Raw genomic sequence first — 24,618 nt, 5'->3', positions numbered from 1 at the left:
TACTTCTACTGCTTACGCCAGGGTTTGGCGTATCTTTGCAGCGTGGTGTGAAGCAGGCTCACTTTCTCCCTTCACTGCTCCAATTTCTTCAGTGTTGGCGTTCCTGCAAGAAGGTCTGGAGAAAGGCCTGTCGCTCAGTTCCATTAAAGTCCAGGTAGCGGCTCTGGCTTGCTTAAGGGGCCGCCTGAAGGGTGCTTCCCTGGCTTCGCAGCCAGATGTGGTGCGCTTTCTCAAGGGAGTTAATCACCTGCGCCCTCCTCTGCACTCAGTGGTGCCTGCGTGGAATCTCAACCTGGTACTAAGAGCATTGCAGAAGCCGCCTTTTGAACCCTTGTCGAGGGCATCTCTGAAAGACCTGACGTTGAAAGCAGTCTTTTTGGTGGCTATCACTTCAGCCAGAAGAGTTTCCGAGCTCCAGGCGCTCTCATGTTGAGAGCCTTTTCTGCAGTTCACTGAGGCAGGAGTGACTATTCGCACAGTGCCTTCCTTCCTGCCCAAGATTGTTTCTCGCTTCCATGTGAATCAGCAGCTCTGTCTCCCTTCCTTTCGTAGGGAGGACTACCCAGAGGAGTACTCTGCTCTTAAATATCTGGATGTGAGACGAGTCATCATCAGATACTTGGAAGTGACCAATGATTTCCGGAAATCGGATCATCTGTTTGTCCTGTTTGCAGGTCCTCGTAAGGGTCTGCAGGCTGCTAAGCCTACAGTGGCAAGATGGGTCAAGGAAGCCATTGCAGCGGCTTATGTGGCCGCGGGGAAGGTGCCGCCTATCCAGCTGAAGGCTCACTCCACGAGAGCTCAGGCGGCCTCGATGGCAGAGGCCGGATCCGTCTCCTTGGAAGAGATATGCAAGGCGGCAACTTGGGCTTCGACTCATACATTCTCCAAGCATTACCGTTTGACTGTGGCTGCACGGGCGGAGGCCCGGTTTGGAGCTTCAGTGTTGAGGTCAGGGATTTCAATGTCCCGCCCTGGGTGAGTACTGCTTCGGTACATCCCACCAGTCTATGGATTGATCAGCTTGATGATATGGAAGGTAAAATTATGTATAATCATACCTGATAATTTTCTTTCCATTAATCATAGCTGATCAATCCATAGCCCCTCCCAGATATCTGTACTGTTTTTATTCTGGTTGCATTTCAGGTTCAAGTTTAGTCTTCAGTTACTTCAGAAAGACTTCGTGTTCAAGTTTTTTCACTTGGATTCTTCAAGAGTTAAGACGAGTTTGTGTTACAGTGAGCTGCTGCATTCCTCTCCCCTCCGTTTTACGGGGCTGGATTGAGACTTAAAATTCTGCCGGCACTCCCTCCCGCTTCGTGCGGCTGTAGGGCAGCTTTGTACCCCTCCCGCTTCGGCGGTGTTAGGGTCAGTCAGCTCCTCCCGCGGTTGCGGTTGCAGGATAAGCCAGATCCCCCCGCATCGGCGGGTGTGGTGTCCCTCCTCCGCTCCACGGGGATGAGCTGGACGGATTCCCCTCCCCCACTTGTGTGGGGATGAGCTGGGTTAATTCCCCTCCCCCGTTTCGGCGGTGGTGAGCTGGGCAGAGTGTCCCTTCGTGGGTGTAATTCTCTAAGTGCTGAGTCCTGCGGATGGAGCTTTGATATCGACATACTGAGGAGTTTCCGGCAGCACATGACCACATATAAGGAGGCAAAAGTTTGCTCTCTATCTCCACCTGCTGGTAGATGGACACAACCCACCAGTCTATGGATTGATCAGCTATGATTAATGGAAAGAAAATTATCAGGTATGATTATACATAATTTTACCTTTCTTGGAGATAGGGTCTCTTTTTGGTCACATTACATAAGTTAAATACTCTTCTGGATATGTACTGATGGAAGTCTGTTTCAGTGCTAAAAGGAATGATTCTAGATTACCCAGAGCATGTAGTGAAATCCTTTTCTGCTTAAAGCACCACTTACATAGAATGTAGTGATAGGATTGAGCATCCAGGTTGGGATGCACTCAATTTTGATGGTATTTTTATAAGAGGATCTATTTGACATAAAGCCCTTTCTAGAATACATGAAGAAGAGCCAGGTGTATTTGCTGGCACATGCAACAGCAATAAACAATTTACAAAATATATGTTGAGTCAATGAATGGCACAGACTTGTGGAAATGGTGATTTTGCAGCTTCAGATGGCAATGTTACCAATGCCATATGCAGTCCATTTTACAAACCTACATATGTAGGTTCTGCCAATTAAGTACTGGGGCCACAATTTTAACATGATTTCATTTTGGAGGTGGTCAAAAACTACATGAGATTAAGGAGAATGACTTCCATAATCCATCATATGAAGCCCTAGCCAGAACAAGAAGCTTGTTTTTTTTTAAACCTATACAAGCCATTGTGCAGCTGTAAACGCCAACATGGAACTTTTTCCCCATACACGTGTATGCCCTTTGTGAAATGGGAAGGACTAGTGTAGATATGAATATTTCCTGAGCCCTGTCCAGACCATACCCCCTTAAAATCTCTACATAACATGGACTTCCACTTGTCAATAGCAGCTTTCTGCACTAATTACTGGTATTGCCACATGGAAATCACAAAGAGTCTGAGGAGTGTTTGTGTGCAGGATCATTACTTATATTGATTGCTTAAGGTTGATCATTTCCTTGTGTTAGTGTCATTGTGGTTTTCTTCCATTAATTCTGTGTTCTTCCCACTAAGGTATTAACCTACCAGCAAATACATTCCTTATTAACCATACCATAGGGGAATACATTATAGACAGTATGATCATAATGATATATAGTACTGCAAAAACCCCATTATATGGCACTCAACTATTTGGAAAGTAACCAGCATCTTGTACAGCTTTTATTTTTGACTTCACAACTATATGTATACAGGAGTTTTGCAGAGCAGAGTGCATACATGCTGCTTTGTGACTCAGTAGCACCACATTAAGGGCTAGGTGAAGGAGGCAGAATGACTGACACACAGGAAGCAATGCTTATTCATGTCCCCATAGAAGCATAGAAACATGACAGCAGATAAAGCCAAATGGCCCATCCAGTCTGCCCATCCTGAGTAACTACTAACTTCTCCTTTTCCCAAGGGATCCCACATGCTTGTCCCACGCTTTTTGAATTCTGACCTCCACTGGGAAGCCATTCCATGGATCCACCACCCTTTCTGCAAAAGAGTATTTTCTTTGATTCCTCCACAGCCTATTTCCTTTTAACTTCATTCTATGCCCTCTCATTCCAGAGTTTTCCTTCATTTTGAAAAGGCTCTCCTCCTGCACATTAATGCCACTGAGGTATTTAAACGTCTCTCTCATATCCCCTCTCTCCAGCCACTGTTCCAGCATATACATGTTGAGGTTCATAAGCCTTTCCTTATGTTTTATGATGGAGATTGTTACCAATTTTGTAATCGCCTTCTGTACTTCCTCCATCCTGTTTATATCTTTCTGTAGGTGTGGTCTCCAAAATTGCACACAGTACTCTAAATGGGGCCTCACCAGGGTTTTATACAAGGGCACTTTTGCCTCTTTTTTTTCTGCTGGTCATCCCTCTCCTTGTGCACTCAAGCATCCTTCTGGCTTTGGCTGTCGCCTGATCTACCTGTTTGGCCACTTTAAGGTCATCAGACACAGTCACCCCCAAGTCCCTGTTCATCTTCCATACTCAGAAGTTCCTCATCCCCTATATTGTACCTTTCACTTGGATTCTTGTGACCCAAGTGCATGACCCTGCATTTCTTACCTTTAAATAAGTACATAAGTATTGCCATACTGGGACAGACCAAAAGTCCATCAAGCCCAGCATCCTGTTTCCAACAGTGGCCAATCTAGGTCACAAATACTTGGCAAGATCCCCCAAAAAGTACAAAACATTTTATGCTGCTTATCCTAGAAATCTTAGTTGCCAATTATTAGACCATTCTATGAACTTCGCTATATCCTTCCTCATGCCATCCACACCTTCCGTGGTGTCAGCCCTATTACAGAGTTTGGTATCATCCAGAAAAAGACAGACCTTCCACAGTATCACTCACAAAGATGTTAGAGAGCCAGCCTGAGGATTGATCCTTTCGGCTCACACTGATAACATCCCTTTCCTCAGAGCAAGCTCTGTTTACCATTACACTCTGTCTCCTCCTGCTTAACCAATTTTTGACCCAGTCAGTCACTTTAGGACCCATACTGAGGGCACTCAGTTTATCAGTCACCAATGTGGAACTGTGTCAAAGGCTTTGCTAAAATCTGAGTACGCCACAACTAGTGCCCCTCCCACGTCCAACTGTTTGGTCACCCAGTCAAAGAAATCAATCAGATTTGCCTGACACAATCTCCCTTTATTGAAGCCATGCTACCTCGGGTCCTGCAGTCCATTCAATTTGAGAAGCCTCACAAACACTTTAGAAGCGTTTCCATTAGTTTACTCGCCACCGATGTCAGACTGATAGGTCTGTAATTCCCAACCTTCTCCTTCTGCTCTTGTGCAGAGAGACCATATCTGCCCTTCTCCAGTCCTCCGGGACCACTCCAGACTCTAAAGAAGCATTGAGGTCAGACAGCGGAATCACCAGCCCATCTCCGAGTTCCTTGAGTACTCTTGGATGTACCCCATCAGGCCCCATTGCTTTGTGTACTTTTAGTTTAGCTAGCTCTTCACGAACACAGTCTTCTGCGAATCGGTCCCAGTCTACCATACATCCATCCCCATTAGCATTTGTTTTCTGCGGTCCTATTCCCGACCTTTCATCTGTAAACACAGATCAGAAATAATTGTTAAGCAGTTCAGCTTTATCCTTATCTGCTTCTACATATTCTTCCCTCTCAGCTTTGATCCTCACAAAGTTATTATAGCACTTCCTCTTGTCACTTACATATCTGAAAAATGTCTTGTCCTCCAATTTTACCATATCGGTTATCTTTTCTTCCATTTGCCTCTTCACTTTCCTAACAATTTTTCTAGCTTCTCTTAGCTTTTTCAAGTATTTTTGCCTGTCTACCTTTTTTTGTGTTAGCTTGTAATGCAATTTATTTATTTATTGCATTTGTATCCCACATTATCCCACCTATTTGCAGGCCCAATGTGGCTTACAGAGTTTTGTTATGACATAGACATTACAAGGTATCAGATATAATTGGTAATGTACAAAGCTTTAGTAAGGGAAGAGAGAAGGAAGGTGTATTGCAGGATAATATAGAAGGTGGACTATAGTAACTGGGTGATTTGGAGAGGTAGTTATGTGAGGTTATGAGTTCTCTTTGTAGGCCTTGTTGAAGAGATGTGTCTTCAGAGATTTGCGAAAGTTAGTTAATTCATCAATATTTTTCAAGGCTGTAGGTAATGCGTTCCACAACTGCGTGCTCACGTAGGAGAAGGTGGAGTCGTGAGTCAGCTTGTATTTTAGTCCTTTACAGCTGGGGAAGTGCAAATCAAGAAATTTGCGGGCTGATCTTATAGCGTTTCTGGGAGGCAAGTCCACGAGGTTTAGCATGTAGATTGGGGCGTCTGCGTGAATGATCTTGTGAACAATCGTGCAGATCTTGAACGCAATGCGTTCCTTGAGTGGGAGCCAGTGAAGTTTCTCTCTTAGGGATTTTGCACTTTCATATTTAGCTTTTCCAAATATGAGTCTGGCTGCGGTATTCTGGGCTGTTTGGAGTTTTTTGATGGTCTGTTCTTTACAGCCAGCAAACAATGCATTGCAGTAATCCTGATGACTTATTACCATTGACTGTACCAGGGTACGGAAGATGTATCTCGGGAAGAAAGGTTTTACTCTTTTGAGTTTCCACATGACATGGAACATCTTTTTCATTTTATTCTTCACGTGGGTATCGAGTGTGAGGTTTTGATCAATGGTAATTCCAAGAATTTTCAGGTTTTGTGAGACGGGGAGAGAACAGTATGGTGTGGTTATGGTGGAGTATTTGTTTGTGTTGTGTTGAGAGGTGAGTGCAAGACATGTTTTTTCTGCGTTGAGTTTTAGCTGGAATGCATCCGCCGAGAAGTGCATGATTTGGAGGCTTTGGTTGATTTCGTTGGTGATTTCGTTTAGATCTTGTTTGAACGGAATGTAGATCTTGACATCATCTGCGTATATGTAAGGGTTGAGGTTTTGATTGGCTAGAAGTTTGGCCAAAGGTATCATCATTAAATTGAAGAGAGTTGGTGAGAGGGGGGATCCCTGAGGAACTCCACATTCAGGTATCCATGGGGTTGATATGTCCGCATTCGTCGTCACTTGATATGATCTTGTGGTCAAGAATCCTTTTAGCCATTTGAGAACTGTACCTCCTACTCCGAAGTATTCTAGTATGTGTAATAATATTCCATGATTAACCATATCGAAGGCGCTGGACATGTTGAATTATAGGAGGAGTATGTTGTTGCCCGTTGCTATTGCTTGTTTGAATGAGTTCATTGCGGACACTAGTACAGTTTCGGTGCTGTGATTTGTCCGAAATCCAGATTGAGACTCTTGCAAGATTGAGTGTTTATTTAGGTATTCAGTGAGTTGTTTCGTTGCTATTCCCTCCATGAGTTTGGTTATGAGCGGAATAGATGCTACTGGGCGATAATTGGTTAGGTCCATTGTACTTTTCTTAGCATCTTTTGGCAGCGGAGTGAGTAGGATATTTCGTTTGTCCATGGGAAAGAGACCATTTTGAAGCCTCATGATTCATGAGGTCTATATTGAATTGTTTGGGTGCGGATCTTATGAGGCTAGTAGGGCAAGTGTCTAGTTTGCATTGTGACTTGGCGTATTTTCCAAGCCATTGTGAGATTTCATCTAACGAAATTGTGTCAGAGTTGCTCCATGTTCGGTCTGCTGGACATTCCCCAGGTTTTGGGTCTAGACATTCAAGGATGCTTGTGTATTCGATGCTATTGGTAGGTATTATGCGTCGGAGCTTTATAATTTTTTTGTTGAAGTAATTCGCAAGATTAATTGCGGATGGGGGTGTCTGTATTATTAGAGGTAACCGGTGTAGTATTTAGGAGTTTGTTTACGAGTGAGAAGAGTTTGTGTGTATCCTTGTAGTTTGGTCCTATTATGGTTTTGTAGTGCGTTCTTTTAGTTTGTCTGATGGTGTATTTGTATTTTCTTTGTAACTGTTTCCAGTCTTTGAGTGTGTATTCGTCTTTTTTCTTCTTCCATGCTCTTTCTAATCTTCTGACCTGTGTTTTCAGTTCTTTTAATTCTTCATTAAACCATGGTATCAAGTTTTTTTCTATGTGAGGTTCTGGTTTGAAGTGGGGCTATGTTGTCTAGTACTGTTCTGCATCTGTTGTCCCATTCTTGGAGAAATTGGGGTGAGTCTGTAGGTGTTGTCCATTCTTCGGTGTAGAATTGTTGCCAGAATATTAGTGGGTCAATTTTGCCTCTCGTAGTGTAGGTTTGTTTCTCTTGTTTTTGTTGTGCCTCTTTTGTTCTCCAACGGAGGGTTAGGTTTGATTTGTAGTGATCGGACCATGGCGTGGCTGTCCATTTTGTATCTATAAGTGTGATGCTAGATTCCGATGAGAATTTGTGAGTGATGATATCTAGTGTGTATCCTTTATTATGGGTGGGTTGCATATTTGGCCAGTGGAGCTCCCATGATTGGAGGAAGTCCTTGCACTCACGTACATTGTTTGAATTTGTATCTTCGAGGTGAAGATTGATGTCTCCTGCTATGAGAAGGTCCTGGCTGGAAACGCAAGTGTTCGATATGAAATCCATCAAATGTGTTTGTGATTCTTGCCAGTTGCCCGGGGGTCTATAAAATAGGTTTAGGTGGTCACGTAGGTTAGGATGGTTAATTCTGACTGAGGCTATTTCAAGTTGGGGAAGCATTGGTGCTGCTGTTGTTGTGACTGTGAGTTGAGATTTATAGATTATTGCTATGCCTCCTCCTCTTTTTCCTTCTCTTGTCCAGTGGGTAATTTTGTATCCTGGAGGACAGAGCTCTAGGATTATTGGGTCTTTGGGGTCATGGATCCACGTTTCGCTAAGGAGTAGGAAATCAAGATGGTCATCAGTAATCCGGTCGGTTATTGTTGTGGTTTTATTAACTGCCGATCTGGCATTAATGTAACCTATTTGTATTAGTTGGTGGTGTTCATTTGTGTTCAGGTTAGTGGTAATTTCTATCAGTTGTCTATTATGGCCTTTTTTGTATTTTTTTGGTTAATCATGGTGTATATGGGTTGTGTGAGTGGTTTGTGAATTGTGGGATCAATATTGTCTGTGCTAGGGATTATGAGTGCATGCTGTATTAGGGTGAGGCAGTGGATAGTTAGGAGTAGTTTACTGAAGTTCATATCAGTATTAGTTTGTGTATTAATTTGTGTGTTTAGAGTATTAGAGGGATTGGTTATCAGATCAGAGTATTATTGCTTTAAGGTTTAAAGAGCATATTACAGTTCTAGATGCAGTAAGAAGGCAAATTACATTTCTAGATGCAGTATCATACTGTGAGCTGCAAATTATGGCTTTTAAAGCAATTTATGGTTTTAGATGCAGAATTAAGCATTTACAGTAGTTCTAGCTGCAAATTACAGGCGTTAAAAGTAGATTACAGTTCTAACTGCAGTATCCTATTTCACAATGATATTGTGATATGTATATTAAACATTTGCATTACTGTTCTAAATGCCATATGATGCTGTGAAAGGAGGATCAGCATATACGAACATTAGAAGATTGCAGATCTTGCTATAGTATGGTGCTGTACGCTGCATAGCAAACATTTATAAGAAAATTTTAACAGAGCTTTAACAGAGCTAGTATGCTTGGTATATTAGTCACCCACTACCATCCAAGAGTGAACTACTTATTACCATACAGGAGAGTGAACAGTTTTATCAATTTGAGTCTTTCGTGGAATGAACTACTTACTACCATACAGGGGCGTGGAAAGTTTTTTTTTCAGCTTGAGTCCTTTTGCTGATGTAATGAAAGAGTTGTGGATGTAGTGATCAGAGTCCTGTCCCTGCTCCCAACTGCTCTGGGCTCCGACCGTTCGTTTCACTGTGAAGCTCTGTGGAAAGCTCTCTCCTGATTCCCTCCACTGAGGTACCGAGAGAACTGTGGAGGTGCTTCCCTGCACTCCGCTGCCTTGAGCATCAATCGCTCGTCTCGTTGGTCAGCGGGAGAGACCAAGCTCGCGGTGTCCTGGTCAGAATGTATTCCCAGTCTCGCTCCCGTGGTTAGTCGCTTCACTAGGGTCGCCCTGGCTTGGGATTAAGGGCCTCTCTGGTTCGGGATCAAGGGCGCTTGATTCCGGCTTGTTTTTTCACGCGTTTATTCGCCGCCGTTTGGTCCACGAGGTTGGATGGTACACGTGGGCGGGCCGGACTAGACACTCCAGGCCTCGCGCTACACCCCGGGCCCCTTCCGGGCCGTCCTCCGCTCGGGCAATGCGCGTCTTTGGTGTTCCACTAGTGACAATTAGGTTGGCTGGGGAGGTCAGAATGTGGCTCTCAGACGATTCGCAGTCTCAGCGGTCTCCACGCAGCTCCGGGCTCTTCGGATCTCTATCAGCAATCCCCGATCGTCGCTCTCCAGGGGCTACAGTCCGTTTAGAGGAGGTATTCCACCACCTCGTGAGTAACGGGGCAGCTACTACATTCGAGAACCACATCAGCCATGTAATTTTCTAACATAAAGGTTTGTCACCTTTCAGTTTTGCCTACTGCCGTTCTACTTCTTCAGCTGCTCCTATCCAACTAACTCTTCTTGAGAAATTTCCCCATCTCAGCAAAGTTAGTTTTTTTTTAATCTAGGACCTTCAATCTTGAATAAGCCCTCTTCTCCTTTGTCTTAATATTGAACCACACCATTCGGTGATCACTAGATGCCAAATGATCTCCCACCATAACATCAGAAATATTTTCCCCTTTTCTAAGCACAGATCCAGAATAACTCCATTCCGCGTCAGTTCCATTACCCACTGCTCATGGCACCACATTACCTCATGGCACCACAATGAAGAGAAATAACCAAGCCTACTGCCACACAAGGTGAGCAGGTGTCACATATTGCAGTGGAGGAGTAGCCTAATGGTTAGTGCAATAGGCTGAGAACTGTGTGACTCTGGACAAGTCACTTAACCTTCCATTGTCCCAGGTACAAAATAAGTACCTCTATATAGTTTGTAAACGGCTTTGATTGTAACCACAGAAAGATAGTATATTAAATCCCGTTCCCTTTCCCTTTTCCCTTTCAAGCCTATACACATGATTAAATCGTGCTCCCACCACAGTACCCTCTCTCGGCACGCAGAACAACACTAAGTCCCTCTTTAGCCTACTGACCTTCCTCCTGGCCTCTTCCACAGTAGATTAGAGACGCGCAAAGACCTTCAGGGTTCCAAAAACTCCAGTACTTCACAGAAAAAGACCAGGTCTCCATACCAGTAACTTAGAGTCCTCTCTTCCTTTTAAGTAAGCTCTTTTTGAATGCCTCTCCCCCAATCTGGACTCAAGTAGATTTCCAGTGCTGATTTTATGAGCCATGAGTTCACTCACAGCACAGTCTTTATTAAAAACACTCTCTCCTCTGGAATCTATATATAGCACTGTTATGACTCTGCCCCGGTATCATGCTCTCATTCATCTCGCCCCCTGGTGGTCAGACCTGGTGGTCGCAATGGACTGTCTGTTGATGATTTTCCCAGTTCCAGAGGTCATGCCGGTCCGGTCCAGATTTTCTAGCCTGCCAGTTGGTCTCGAGACTTTTTGGAACTAAGCTGTTTCCGTACCTGGTGAACTCCCTGGCTGTTGACCTTTATTAACCACCTGGAAGTGTTTCTAGTTTGACTTGCATCAGAGGTCCTCAGAGATGTATCTTCTGCAGTTATTTGTTGCTGTGCTTTCCCTGCTACGTTCAGTTTCTGCCTTTAAACCTTGCCTGGACCTGGACTCTGACCTTGCTTCCCGCCTGCCTTGGAACCTGTGCCTGGAGCTGGACCTTGACTTTGTTTGCCTGGCCACGGTTCTGCTGGGTTCGTGGACTATCTTCCTGCTCCCTGCTGCGGCTTCTGTTCCGGTGGGTGTTCCTCCTGCCGCTGCCGCCCTCGGCAGTAGCCCAAAGGCTCACTATCCAGTGTTTCGTGTGAAGCGTGATAAGCACCCAGATTTGCATGCTCAAATTTGGGTGCGCACCCATGATGCATGTTCAGATTAATAGAATAACAAGCTCTTAAGTACCAATAATTCGGTGCTATCAAAAAAATTCTAGAGAGTAATTGGTGCCACTTAATTTGTGTGCTCATCTGTCTGCATGCAGGCAGTGCATGCAAATTTCTCTCATGAATATTCACTTGGGTATACTGAAAACCTGACTGGCTGAGGTGCCTCCAGGACCAGATTTGGGATCCACTGGTATTAAGGCATGATGCATAACTCAAAAGGGGGCGCGGCCATGGGCATGTCTAGGGCATTCCGAAAAGTTACCCGTGTAGCTATAGAATACTCTGCTTCAGGGCGCCTAAGTTGAGTGCAAGCATTTACACCAGGTTTCAGCAGGTGTAAGTCTGGCATCTACAGTTAGGCACTCACCCTTTATAGAAAAGCACTTAGAAACAATTTTTTTTCAGTGCCCATTTTTGAGCACCATTTATAGAATTCCACCCTCTGTGAACTGCTAGTCAACTCTGTTCAGTCACATGGGGTTTCTCCACCATTGTTGACGAGGTCTAGTGCTTCCTATCCTTGCTGTGCCTTCCTTTTATGCTCTGTTCTTCAAAGCTGAGAAATGCTTTTCATGCTCTAGAGCAGGGACCGGCGACCTGTGGCCCACCATTGAATTTTGTGGCCTGTGAGACCATGGGAAATATGCACAGAAAACATAATTAACTGGAGTGTTGGCAATTTTAAATACTGTCTTTTGCAAATGTTTTTAGAATAGCCAGTCAGCAGTTTGTTTGTTTTTTCGTTTTTGGTTACATTTTTACTTACCACAGAAGGTCTGTGGAGCCTTGTGCATTTCCGGTTCTGACATTACATAATATTGCAGCCCACCAGGGATAGTACTGAGATTTATGCGGCCCTCTGTGTATAAAGGTTGCCCACCCCTGCTCTGCAGGTTTAATTCTCAGTACTCCTTTAAGAAAAATCAGCATTAAATTTTACCTCTTTTATACATTCCAGCCTATTCAATGAGCAGAAGAGAACTTCCACAACTAGTGCTTTAACTGATCTTGAAACAGACCAGGAGTTTCCTGGCATGCTTCCCTCCTCCCCCTAGTCCTTTAAGATTCATTCCTTCTGGCATACCTTCTGTCCCTCCCCCGGCCCTTGTATAACAGCCATTCCTCCTGGCTAGCAGAGCCTAGAACACTTTGGGGGTTTTTTTAGACTGTTGGTTTAGTTTCCTGCCTCTTCTCTCCTTTCTAGGTTCTTGCTTATGGATAAACCTTCCTGTTCTAGGGCTCTTCCCCCCCCCCCCCCCCCTTTCCAAGCGCCCTGGCTGTAGGCACTATTTTCTCTCCTTTTCTAGCTTCCTGCCCCTAACTTAGTGTGGAGAACCTTTCCTTGCACAGCCCAGCTGCATGCCTTCTGCTCTGAAGAGGCTTTCTTCTCCCCCTTTCAGGCCCACAGCTACTCACCATGATGAGACCATCTAGAGTACATCTCAGTTGCCTGCTTCTGAGGCTGAATGAAAATAGGAGGAGGGTCTGGAACCTTGCCTACTACTACAAATCATTTCTGTAGCGCTACCAATCGTACGCAGCGCTTCACAATTGAACATGAAGAGACAGTCCCTGCTCAAAAGAGCTTACAATCTAAGTCAGGACAGACAGGACAAATAAGGGATAAGGGTAGGACAGACAGATAGGACACATAGGGATAAGGGACTATTGAAGAGAGGAAGATAAGTTAAAGGTTACGAACAAGTGACAAGTTAGGAATCAAAAGTACCATTAAACAGGTGGGCCTTTAGCCCGGATTTGAAGGTGGCCAGAGATGGAGCTTGACATAACGGCTCAGGACGTCTATTCCAGGCATAAGGTGCGGCAAGATAAAAGGAACGGAGTCTAGAGTTAGCGATGGAGGAGAACAGTGCAGTTAGGAGAGATTTACCTAGTGAACAGAGATCCTGGGAAGGAGTGTAGGGAGAGACGAGGGTGGAGAGGTAGTGAGGGGCTACGGAGTGAATGCACTTATAGGCCAATAAGAGGAGCTTGAACTGTATACGGAAACGGATAGGGAGAGGGAGAGGGCTGATATGAGCATAGCAACTTTGGCGAAATTAGTTGTGCAGCAGAATTTTGAACAGATTGAAGAGGAGAGAGATGGCTGAGTGGAAGACCTGTCAGAAGCAAGTTGCAGTAGTCTAAGCGAGAGGTGATGAGAGTGTGGATGAGTGTTCTGGTAGCGTGCTCAGAGAGGAAAGGGCGAATTTTGGCGATATTATAGAGGAAGAAACGACAGGTTTTAGCAATCTATTGAATATGTGCAGAGAAGGAGAGGGAAGAGTCGAAGATGACTCCAAAGTTACGAGCAGATAAGACAGGAAGAATGAGCGTGTTGTCGACAGAAATAGAGAATAAGGGAAAGGGAGAGGTTGGTTTAGGTGGGAAGATAAGGAGCTCAGTTTTGGACATATTAAGTTTCAGGTGGCGGTGAGACATCCAGGCAGCAATGTCAGACAGGCAGGCAGATACCTTGGCCTGGATTTCTGCTGAGATTTCTGGTGTGGAGAGGTAGATCTGGGAGTCATCAGCATAAAGGTGGTACTGAAAACCGTGGGATAAGATAAGAGCACCAAGGGAGGAAGTATAGATGGAGAAAAGGAGAGGTCCTAGGATGGATCCTTGAGGTACACCCACTGGCAGATAGAGGAAGAGGAGGACCCACCAGAGTATACACTAAAAGTACGCTGTGAGAGATAAGAAGAAAACCAGGAAAGAGCAGAGTTCTGAAATCCAAGTGAGGGCAGCGTGCCAAGGAGTAGGCTGTGATCAACAGTGTCAAAAGCAGTAGAAAGATCGAGATGGATGAGGATAGAATAGAGCCCTTTGGATTTAGCCAGGAACAGATCATTGGAGACTTTAGCAAGTGCTGTTTCGGTTGAATGAAGGAGGCGAAAGCCAGATTGGAGTGGATCAAGAATAGCTTGAGATGAAAGAAAGTCGAGGCAGCGACGGTGGACAGCACGTTCTAGTATCTTGGATAAGAAAAGGGAGGAGGGAGATGGGGCGGTTGTTGGAAGGAGAGGTAGGATCCAGAGAAGGTTTTTTCAGGAGTGGGGTGACTACAGCATGTTTGAAGGCATCAGGGACAGTCGCAGTGGAAAGTGAAAGATTGAGGATATGACAGCAGGAGCGATAGAGTTGAGTAGATGAGTGGGAATAGGGTCAGTGGAGCAGGTGGTTAGTTTTGAGGAGGAAAGAAGTAAAGTTTCCTCTTCAGTGATTTTGTAAAAGGAAGAAAAGGAGGCAGGGGTAGGAGGGTTGAGAGAGTGGACTAAGGGAAGAAGTGGTGGAGGAGAGCTGGTTGTGAATTCAAGTTTAATCTTATGAACCTTATCGTGAAAGTATTCAGCCAGAGTCTGGGGAGAAAGTGAAGGGGGAGTTGGAGGAGAAGGCACTTTGAGGAGAGAGTTTAGCGTGGTAAAGAGACGTCGAGGGTTCAAACCAATAGAGTTAGTAAACTGGATGTAATAGTCCTGTGAGAAGATTGGAAGGAGGTCAGCAAGAATTGCCTAGGTGATTAACCCCCAACTTCTCTCCTGAGGATTCCTTCCTTTGTTTTGCCACATGTGCCTCTCTCTACCAGGAGACAAACACTTGGCAAGAGATAGGGCTGCTGGTTACATCACCTGGGAACCTAGTGACTGATCAGTCCTCCCTTAGGCTTCTCCATTACATCTCTTGATTTCAGGCCTCAGTGCCTCATAGGACCTGTAGACAAAACTACCTAAGGGAGCCTATGCATCAAACTTCCTGGTTCTTAAGGTGGGTAATACTACTCTGTTTTATACTTACTTTTCCTTTGTGACAAATGGACCCTGCTTGCTTGTCATGGCAGAAGCAGAGTATTGAGAAGAGGGAGAAAATGCATTGGGAGAAGGGGACATGGGGCACTATATCATGTTTCTTTTCCTTAAAAAAAAAAACTACCAATCTCACTGTTCTTTATTTATAGTTAACAGTAGAGCTGTACCAAATAGCATATGTTACTATTCAGCTGAATACAAATAATGACACACATTATTTGGCAGAATACGAACACTGAATGTGAGTAAGGGGCATTGAGCTTTAACGTGACAAATAATAAAAGAAGCAACTTGAAATCAGAGGATTATTTGTATTCAAATTTAAATCCCTGTTCAGCCAACTACAAATAATGTATTTGGGGCACTATTTGGTAACGACTCGAATACAAATATTCGGTACAGCCCTAGTTAGCAGTACGTCAACAAGCAGAGGACAGATGTGAACGTGTATTGTACTAATGAGTACACAGAAATCAGACTTAATTGTCTTGAGAAATGAGAAAACAGATTTTACCATGTCTTATTACCTGCAATGAAAGACATCAGCAGAGTCTGAAGATGGAAAGGTTATTTTGTTTTTAGATAATAATTTAGAATCTCCTCTTAAATAAGAGTTAGTGCTGAAATATTTTAATCGTCTTCTTGCATATATCGGTAATTCTGTATAGATCACGCACAACACCACATCATTTTTGCAATTACTGCTGAATCTGGTGACTGTGATAACCCTGAGCTACTCTAGGTTACTGATCTGATCATAGGAGACTGTAACCTACACATCGAAACTCCAGACACCACTACTTTGGCCTTCCTTGATACGATGGCAGCTCTAGGATTCATTCAGGTGATTAATTCTCCAACCCATGAAAAGGGCCATATGCTAGACTTGGTGTTCTTCAAAGGGGTCGACATCTTGGAACACAAGGCTGGTGGCATAGAGATAGCACCCCTATCATGGACTGATCATTTCTTAATCAAATTTTCTATTAAGGATGACATAAAACAGATGGGCCCAATCAAAGCTTGGAAGGAATTCTGAGACATGAGAAATCTGACTGCTGAAAACTTCCTAGAGGCCTTGACCTACCCCCAAGTGGATGAAAAGACGATGACCTTGTCAGAACAGGTTGATATCTGGAATGCATGCTTAGCAATGGTATTAGAAAAAAATGCCATTGCTAAGCATGCATGCCCCTCTAAAGAAGGGGCATATATGCTTAGCAATGCCAGCCATCTAAAGAAGGTCCTCTGTTCCATATCCATTATGTTACACCTGTTCTTTATGTAACCAATTGTTTATCTACTTTTGATTGATGCTTGCTATGATGTATTATTGTAAGCCACATTGAGTCTGCAAATAGGTGGGAAATGTGGGATACAAATGCAACAAATAAATAAACATTCCCCGTAGTTCTGCCCAGAATTATGGGTCCTTAAGCGTCAAGGACGTCAACTTGAAAGAAAATGGAGAAAATCTCATCTAGATGAAGGCAGGCTCAATTGTAAGAAACACATGGCAATATACCGCCAGGCTGTAGCAGCCAAAAAGCAGTATTTTTCTCAACACGTAGAACAAGCTGCAAATTCAACCATGCAGCTATTTAAAATAGTAAACAGCCTATTGCAAACCCCACAACAGAACCAGCCTTCCCAGTCACAACTAACCAGTAATGATTTTGTCACTTTGCCAACAAAATTGAAGGTCTCCATCAGGACCTACAGACAGTCCCATCAAGCCTCCTACCAGCTAATGAAGAGAGCACTCCCTCTTCCCCACTGTGCACAGCCATCTGGGACTCATTCAGCCAGGTCACAGAGGAAGCTCTTGAAAATATTCTGAAAAGTCTATGGCCTACAACCTGCCCTCTTCATCTCTGCCCAGCAAAGATTGTACAACAAGTGAACACAGGCCTCATTGAAAGAGCCACTAAAATTAACTCCTCTCTTATGGAAGGGTAGCTACCAATAACACTAAAAAGAGCTGTGGTGTACCCCTTACTGAAAAAGAGACCACTGGACCAGGACAAGCTTGAAAACTACCGACCCATCTCTAACATTCCTTTCCTGGCAAAACTTATAGAAAGGACAGTCTACAGTCAACTCAATGACAGGATAGTCTGCAGTCAACTCAATGATGGGCTGATTGAAAGTAATTGTCTAGACTCATGTCAATGTGGCTTCAGACCTGGGTATGGTACAGAAAGTTCTTGTGTTCCTTCTTGATGCTCTGCACAGAAACCGTGACAGGGGATCTGCCTCGATACTAGTGTTGCTCAATTTCTCAGCAGCCTTCAACACTGTGGATCATAATATTATGCTTACAAGATTGGCAGAAATAGGTATCAGTGGCACAGTATTTACTTGGTCTGTCAGATAGAAAACAATCAGTTCTGTTCAGAAACATCACATCACTGTCTCCCATTTTATTTAATATCTACCTCAAACCTCTGGCTGAGCTACTTTGGTCAGTGGACACAAAATTCTACATCTATGCTGATGATGTGCAACTACTCATACCTATTGAACCAGATCTACCCACAGCTCTCAGTAAACTGACTGCCTGCCTAACTGCAACTCAGAAATGGGCAAACAACAAACTTTACCTGAGCCCAAATAAAACAAAGATTCATTGGGTACCAAACACAAGTGGACAAATACCCAACTTCAAAATACATTTTGGGAAGTATAAACGCTCCCTAAAATTATAGGTCAGGAATATTGGGATACTGCTAGACTCATCACTCACTCTGATCCCACAAATTCAAACAACCTTCAAAAATTGTCTCTAACACCTATGAAAGCTATGAAGTCTCTCTCCATATATTGAAAACACATTCCCACATGCATCACTTTGCACTTGCTCACATTAAATGTCATCTGCCATTTAGATGCCCAGTCTCTAAAGGTCCTCTTGAAAATTTTCACAATCCTCTTGCAATCTAACAACTTTGAATAACTTTGTGTCGTCAGCAAATTTAATTATCACACTAGTTACTCCCATTTCTAGATCATTTATAAATATGTTAAAAAGCAGCAGTCCCAGCACAGACCCCTGGGGAACCCCACTATCTACCCTTCTCCATTGAGAATACTGACCATTTAACCCTACTCACTGTTTTGTATCTTTTAACCAATGTTTAATCTACAATAGGACACTACTTCCTATCCCATGACTTTCCAATTTCCTCCGGAGTCTTTCTATTCAAACCTTTTTTAAACCCCGCTAAACTAACTGCTTTTACTACATTCTCTGGCAATGAATTCCAGAGTTGAGTGAAGAAATATTTTCTCCAATTCGCTTTAAATTTACTACTTTGTAGCTTCATTGTGTGCCCCCTAGTCCTAGTATTTTTGGAAAGAGTAAACAAACGATTCACATCTGTCCATTCTAATCCATTCATTATTTTATAGCTGTCTTTTCTACAAGCTGAAGAGCCCTAGCAGCTTTAGCCTTTCTTCATAGGGAAGTCATCCCATCCCCTTTAACATTTTCGCTGCCCTTCTCTGTACATTTTTTTAATTCCACTATATCTTTTTTGAGATGCGGTGACCAGAATTGCATACAATATTTGAGGGGCATTTAGAGGTTGGGAATTATTTGGCCTATTGGAGTTAGTTAAAAAATCTGTCATATTATAAGGAGGCATGCTGACACTAGCAAGACCTGCAGGAAATGTCTTAAGAAGACCCTTTGTAAAAGAGTCTCCAAAATACTGGCCTGGCCACCTTTGTTGTAGGCATCAAACTGATACACTGATAGCAGAGAAATCTTACTCCATTGTGTTCTGAAAGCACTTCAGTCCTATTTGGAAAACTTATATTAGGACATTCAGATCAGGCAGCCATTTATTTTCAGTGAAACAGCTATTCTACTGGTGTGTGTCTTTTCTCTCTTTCATTTTGTAGATGTATATGCTATATGAACAGCATTAACAACGAGTGGCATTCCAAAAAAAACGCTTTCTTTGTTTTGCTCCACAGACACTGTCTTTGGAAGTGGTAAAACTTCAGATTATCTACTGCTAGGAAACATTGTTTACACTGTAAGTCTCTGCACAACTGTTTTTTTTTTTTTTTTCATTTTTTTTCACTTTATTTCATACTGCAAATAGTTACAATTCAGTTGAGAGAATTGTAATTTGCTGCTGTTGATGTTTCTAAGATTTCATAACTGACCTTGAAAAACTTATTTTATTTTGCTTTGTTGTATCAAATTTGAATTGTATTAAACATATGCTTGTATTGTTTATTTGTATTTAGATCACATCTTTTTTTTTAGTAGCGACTCAAGGTGATTTACATTCAGGTATGGTAGGTATTTCCCTGTCCCCAGAAGGCTTACAATATAAGCTTGTACTAGAGGTGTAATATAGGGTTAAGTGACTTGCTCAAAATCACAAAGAGCAGCAGCAAGATTTGAATTGGACAGCCCTAAATGTGATGCTCTAATCACTAGGGTAAACCTCCACTCAATATCATCCTCCACTCAGCTTTGCTGTTCATTGTGTATATAAACCTACCTGTGCAGGCAGTCATTGTAACCATTTTTTCAGTGTTTGTTCATCCACTCACACAGCCAAATGGTGAGAACTGCCAGATTCATCATCTTATAAAGTACTGGGGAATAACAAAGCAGTGTTATTTACTTGGTTGATTTAACCCCTCTTTCATCAATCTTGTGCATGGGGGGGAGGAAATACACTCGTTCCTCTAATAAGTAATGCGGATATTTAAGAAATTCAGTTTTCGAAAAAATGCATTGGCACACGATTTGTTTTTAAAATGTCCAGAATGAATACATTGAAAGGTATCTTTCTACTACTACTACTTACCATTTCAATACGCTGCTAGACGTACGCAGCGCTGTACACTGCACATAAAGAGACAGATGAACAGGACAAATAAGAGATAAGGGAATTACTAAGGTGGGTATGATAAAACATGGGTACTGAACAAGTGAGTAAGGCTTAGGAGTTAAAAGCAGCATCAAAAAGGTGGGCTTTTAACCTAGATTTATTTGCAGTGGGATAGATGTCAGGGAAGTACTAACAAATATATCAACCTACTTAGCCATACATTGATTAGATTTAACATCCCAATTAGATATACAGCATTAAAATGCACACTGCCTGATACATAGCGGCCCTTATCCTTCTAACCAGATAAATGCTATGACTAGGCTGTTCAGTAGCACTATACAGATGTCGCGCTAAGTTATGAAATTGCCCTGTAAGTTAGGCAGCTCAATGCCACACACTGAGCACCAATCCTATAATGGTATCTTGGTATAAAGATTCCTTTATAGAATACTACTACAAGTCATTGTCAGTGAGCCTACATTTAGGCAATGACCGAGTGTGCCAGGTCCATGTCTGGTGTAAGTTGCTATGCCTGAGTGCAGCATGCAGTGTGCTTACTTATCATAGTCTATAAGTTAAGTGCATAAGTTATTGCCATGCACATGGCCCACCCATGTGTACAACCCTTTCACTCATTCACCATATCACAAATGTGCTACCTTACAGAATAGCATGTAATGTATTTGGGAGTGTAAGTGGCACTCATCAGTGCATTTATAGAATTGCCTTTATGGCTTAATTTTGAGCAAATAGCGCACAGAGTAGTGCATGCCCTTTCAAGAGAAAAGAATTATGTCATAAAATAATTAATCAATTGGTGCATGCTAAATAAATAAATAAAATATAAACAATTTTATTCTTTCTAAGGAGTGTATATATATAACAGAAACTTAATGCCCCCCCCCCCAACTTGATCTTTTGGGTATACTGTACTCCGTTCCAGGGCTGGTCTTAGGGTAACTGATGCTCTAGGCGAACCTTCAACTGTGCCACCCCAAACCCCACTGTGTGCCCCGGCTGTGCCTACTCTTGTGTGTCTCCACAGTGTACCTCTTGCTCTCCTCCATTTTATGAAAATTAGTATGCAGATATGGAAAAGCCTTCATTTATAACACATTTCTTATCAGGTCGTGCATTTCTCTCCCCTTCCCCCATTCATGTGCTCTCTCTCTCTCTGTCTCTCTCTCCTCTGCTCTCCTCCCCCATCATCTCTTCCATTCCACCTCAACCCACCCAGTCCTCCAAACATACATCTTCACCAACAATGATTGACAGGCTGCTTCTGTCTGACCTCAGGGCTTTCCCTGTGCCACATCCTGGCCTTGCAGCTAGAGAAGGTTGCATTAGAGGAAGTGGGACATGGCAGAGGAAAGGCTCCATTGCTGAGTGGAGACAACCTGGCTTTATTTCTGCCTCTGCAGGTGATGACAAAATTGGAGGACCACAGGTGGAGAGGAAGGCATACTAGACCCACTTCCTTAGTAAATATTGTCATCTTAATAAGTACATAAGTATTGCCATACTGGGAAAGACCAACGGTCCATCAAGCTCAGCATCCTGTTTCCAACACTGGCCAATCCAGGTCACAAATACCTGGCAAGATCCCAAGATACACAAGCTGGCATGTTTGAAAATACAAGTGAGATGAAATAAAAATGCTACCAGCAATAAAAAACGACAACGTGGATGCAGCAGCTCATAGGTTGTTTGCTTTGAGTGTACAGGGATGACGGCTGCATGGGGGAGGGGAAACAGATTACAAGGACTCTCCATTGGCAGTTTGGCACAGCTGCTGGTCCCACACTTCTGTTGTCACTGCCTCCTGTTCTGGGGTAGAGCCGGCAGCCTGCGCCAATAGACAGACCAGCACTGAGTTAATCTTCTTGTCGTCACTGCTGCTGAAGGAAGTAGTGGTTGTGACTTGGATGATAGCAGGAAGGAGGGAGGGAGGGAAGCAGCTGTGGTGGCTTGGGTGACAGCGAGCGAGCAGGAGGCAGCAGCAGCTTGGTGACAGTGGGAGGGAGGTGGGGAAGTCCTGAATCAGGACTCCCGATTTTTTTTCTAAATCGAATCACCCTAAACGAGTCAACAAATCAATTTGAATTGTGAATTGGACAGCATTAGTGGGAACCAATGACAAAAGAAAAGTGGGGGGGGGGGGGGGGAGGACAGAGATTTTGAATTTAAACATTTAAGTAGAAGTTGAAATCCAGAAACTCCAGTACAGAGTTTCTCATGAGATACTCCTGAAAAAATTAGAGAGTCATGGGACAGGAGGTAATGTTCCGTTGTGGATCAGGAACTGGTAATTGGACAGAAAACAGAGGGTGTAGACAAATGGCCATTTTTCTCAATGGAGGAGGGTAAATAGTGGAGTGCTGCAAGGATCTGTACTGTGACTAGTGCTATTTTCCATATTTACAAATGATCTGGAATTCAGAACAAGTGAGATGATTATATTTGCAGATGAGACAAAATTATTCATTTGTTAAAACATGTGGACTGTGAAAAATTGCAGGGAGACCCTAGGAAACTGGAAGACTGGGCATCCAAATGGCAGATGAAATTCAATGTTGACAAATGCAAAGTCATGCACATTGTTCTAATCATAGTTACCTGATGCTAGTGTCCACTAGGTGTCATTGTTAAAGTAAGTATGGTATTAACGGAAAGTAATGATTCACTGTGCACCAGTATCTAGCCATTTTTACTGAATTTTTTTTTGTTACATTTGTACCCTGCGCTTTCCCACTCATGGCAGGCTCAATGCGGCGGGCAACAGAGGGTTAAGTGACTTGCCCAGAGTCACAAGGAGCTGCCTGTGCCAGGAATCAAACTCAGTTCCTCAGGACCAAAGTTCACCACCCTAACCACTAGGCCACTCCTCTAATTTTGAAAAGTAGAGTGGGCTAAAATGTTAAGCCTCAAATATATGCATGCCAGGGGAATATAAATGTTTTCAAATTCACATATGATGTGTTCATTGCATTCTCAATAGCGAAAGAACCCACCCATGCCTATGATATCCAGTGACACCATGCAATTCTTTATTACACATTCTCCTTCTTGCTACCTTAAGATAATCAAGCACACATTACCACTCATGGTCTCTGTACTGGTCCATACATATCATCCTCTCTCCTTGGCACTCTTGACACATTGTTCCTTGGCACCTTTTAGTCACCTTTGCTGTTCCCTATTACTCTGACATACCTGAAAGGTCTGGTCACTTCCCTTTGTCTTTGGTCATCTGTTATTCTACATATGCTTTTTGTAAGACATCTGCTTGAAGATGTCAACCAGAGAGGGTTGGGGCATAGAAAGATAGCCATTTTTTTTCTGGAGAACTGAAATCTAGTTTCTTGAACTTGGTTCTGAAATAGTCAATATGAGTACCATAAAATCACACTGACTTCTGCTGACTAGTCTACTTCAAAGAGGCCTTCTCTTCTGAGAGCCTGACAATAAAGCAAAAAAAAAAAAAAAATCAGACAGTGCCAAGTCTTGACCAAAGAATTCAAAACACCAATGCTTGACTTGTAGAGCCAGTGGGTACAGGAGGTTCCAAAGTAGGTATCTGTGGAGGTGATATCTGCCTCCCCAGCTCAGGCAATGTTTTTTTCAGTTCCAGATGTGGTCCAAAGCATTTGATACCTGCCTCCATAGAGCTATGGAGAATACTGATTCACTATAAAGTGGGCCTCTGTGCTATCACTGATACTCTGAGGCAGAATTAGACCAAGATATATGGTAATTGAATAATGTGGGTCATTGATAACCAGTGCCAGTAGGTGACTATACCAAGATATATCCTATTTATTAACAACAGCTTTTGTATCAGCATTCTTCAAAGAGGCGCTGGACATGGAATCAAGGCCATCTCACTCACCATCTAGCTTGACTCAACATTCAGCTTTGTCAACATCAGTGCATGTGGTAGTGCAACTGGTATTTCATTGACTCCAGACCCTGAAGGGTGTCGGACTCGATATCAGCCACTCTAATGTCTGTATCAAATATATTAGGAGAGGAAGCTTCCCTAGGCATGTTGAGGTCTTCATTAACCAGTATATGCAAGACACCTTGCAGAAGATTGAATTCACAGATTTTCCCCCTCAAAATAAATCTACAGAATTCAGGTCATTACTAGGCAAAGAAGAGCGTGGGAAAGCATATGGGGGAACAATTCTATACCTGGGTGCCTTGAGCTAACTTTGCCAATGCCAAGCACCAGTTCTATAAAACAGAAACAGAGAAAAATGAAGGCCTATAGTTTATTACAATTTACTATACTGCTCAACTGACAGGCAGAGCAGAGCGGTATATAGGCTAAGCATAAAGTAGGAAAAGAACTCCAATTAAAGATAGGACAGTAAGTTCACTCACACAGAGAAAGAACAGAGATGGAAAGGTAGGATGTGGGAAGGGAAGGGTGAGGGGAGATTTTACTGGACAAGTGCTAGACAATCCAGGGGTTCAGCAAGGGGTGTGGTATAGGCTTCGTTAAACAACCAGGTCTTAAGGTCTGACTTGAAGCTCTTAAATGACATGTTACTATGAAGTGTAAGAGAAAGGCCATTTCAATGAAGGACATCAGGAAATAAAAGTCAGAGTGTCTGGTAGATTCAAATTGTGCTGCTTAAGGGTTAGGCAAGACTAAGCGGTGGTCATTAGGGGAACGAAGGATCCTGTTAGGGCAGTAGGGTATAGCAAGGCTGGATAAATAGTCTGGTGTCCTGAACCTAAAAGCCTTAAAGGTGAGATCTGCAACTTTATATATGATCCTCA

The 24,618-nt window shown here is 43.1% G+C and overlaps 1 protein-coding gene across 1 annotated transcript in view; it reads left to right on the top strand.

The window, feature by feature from the left end:
• The window catches only part of ATP8A1 (ATPase phospholipid transporting 8A1), a 649,985-nt gene that overhangs the window by 550,012 nt on the left and 75,355 nt on the right, over positions 1 to 24,618 (top strand). Inside the window, 1 exon segment of the mRNA XM_030191344.1 lies at positions 18,953 to 19,014. Within this exon segment, the coding sequence (XP_030047204.1) occupies positions 18,953 to 19,014 (62 nt within the window).

Source organism: Microcaecilia unicolor, chromosome 2 (assembly GCF_901765095.1).
Source record: "Microcaecilia unicolor chromosome 2, aMicUni1.1, whole genome shotgun sequence".
Taxonomy (NCBI): Eukaryota; Metazoa; Chordata; class Amphibia; order Gymnophiona; family Siphonopidae; genus Microcaecilia; species Microcaecilia unicolor.
The sequence above is the reverse complement of the archived record's forward strand: the minus strand, read 5'-3'. Positions and strand labels throughout refer to the sequence as shown.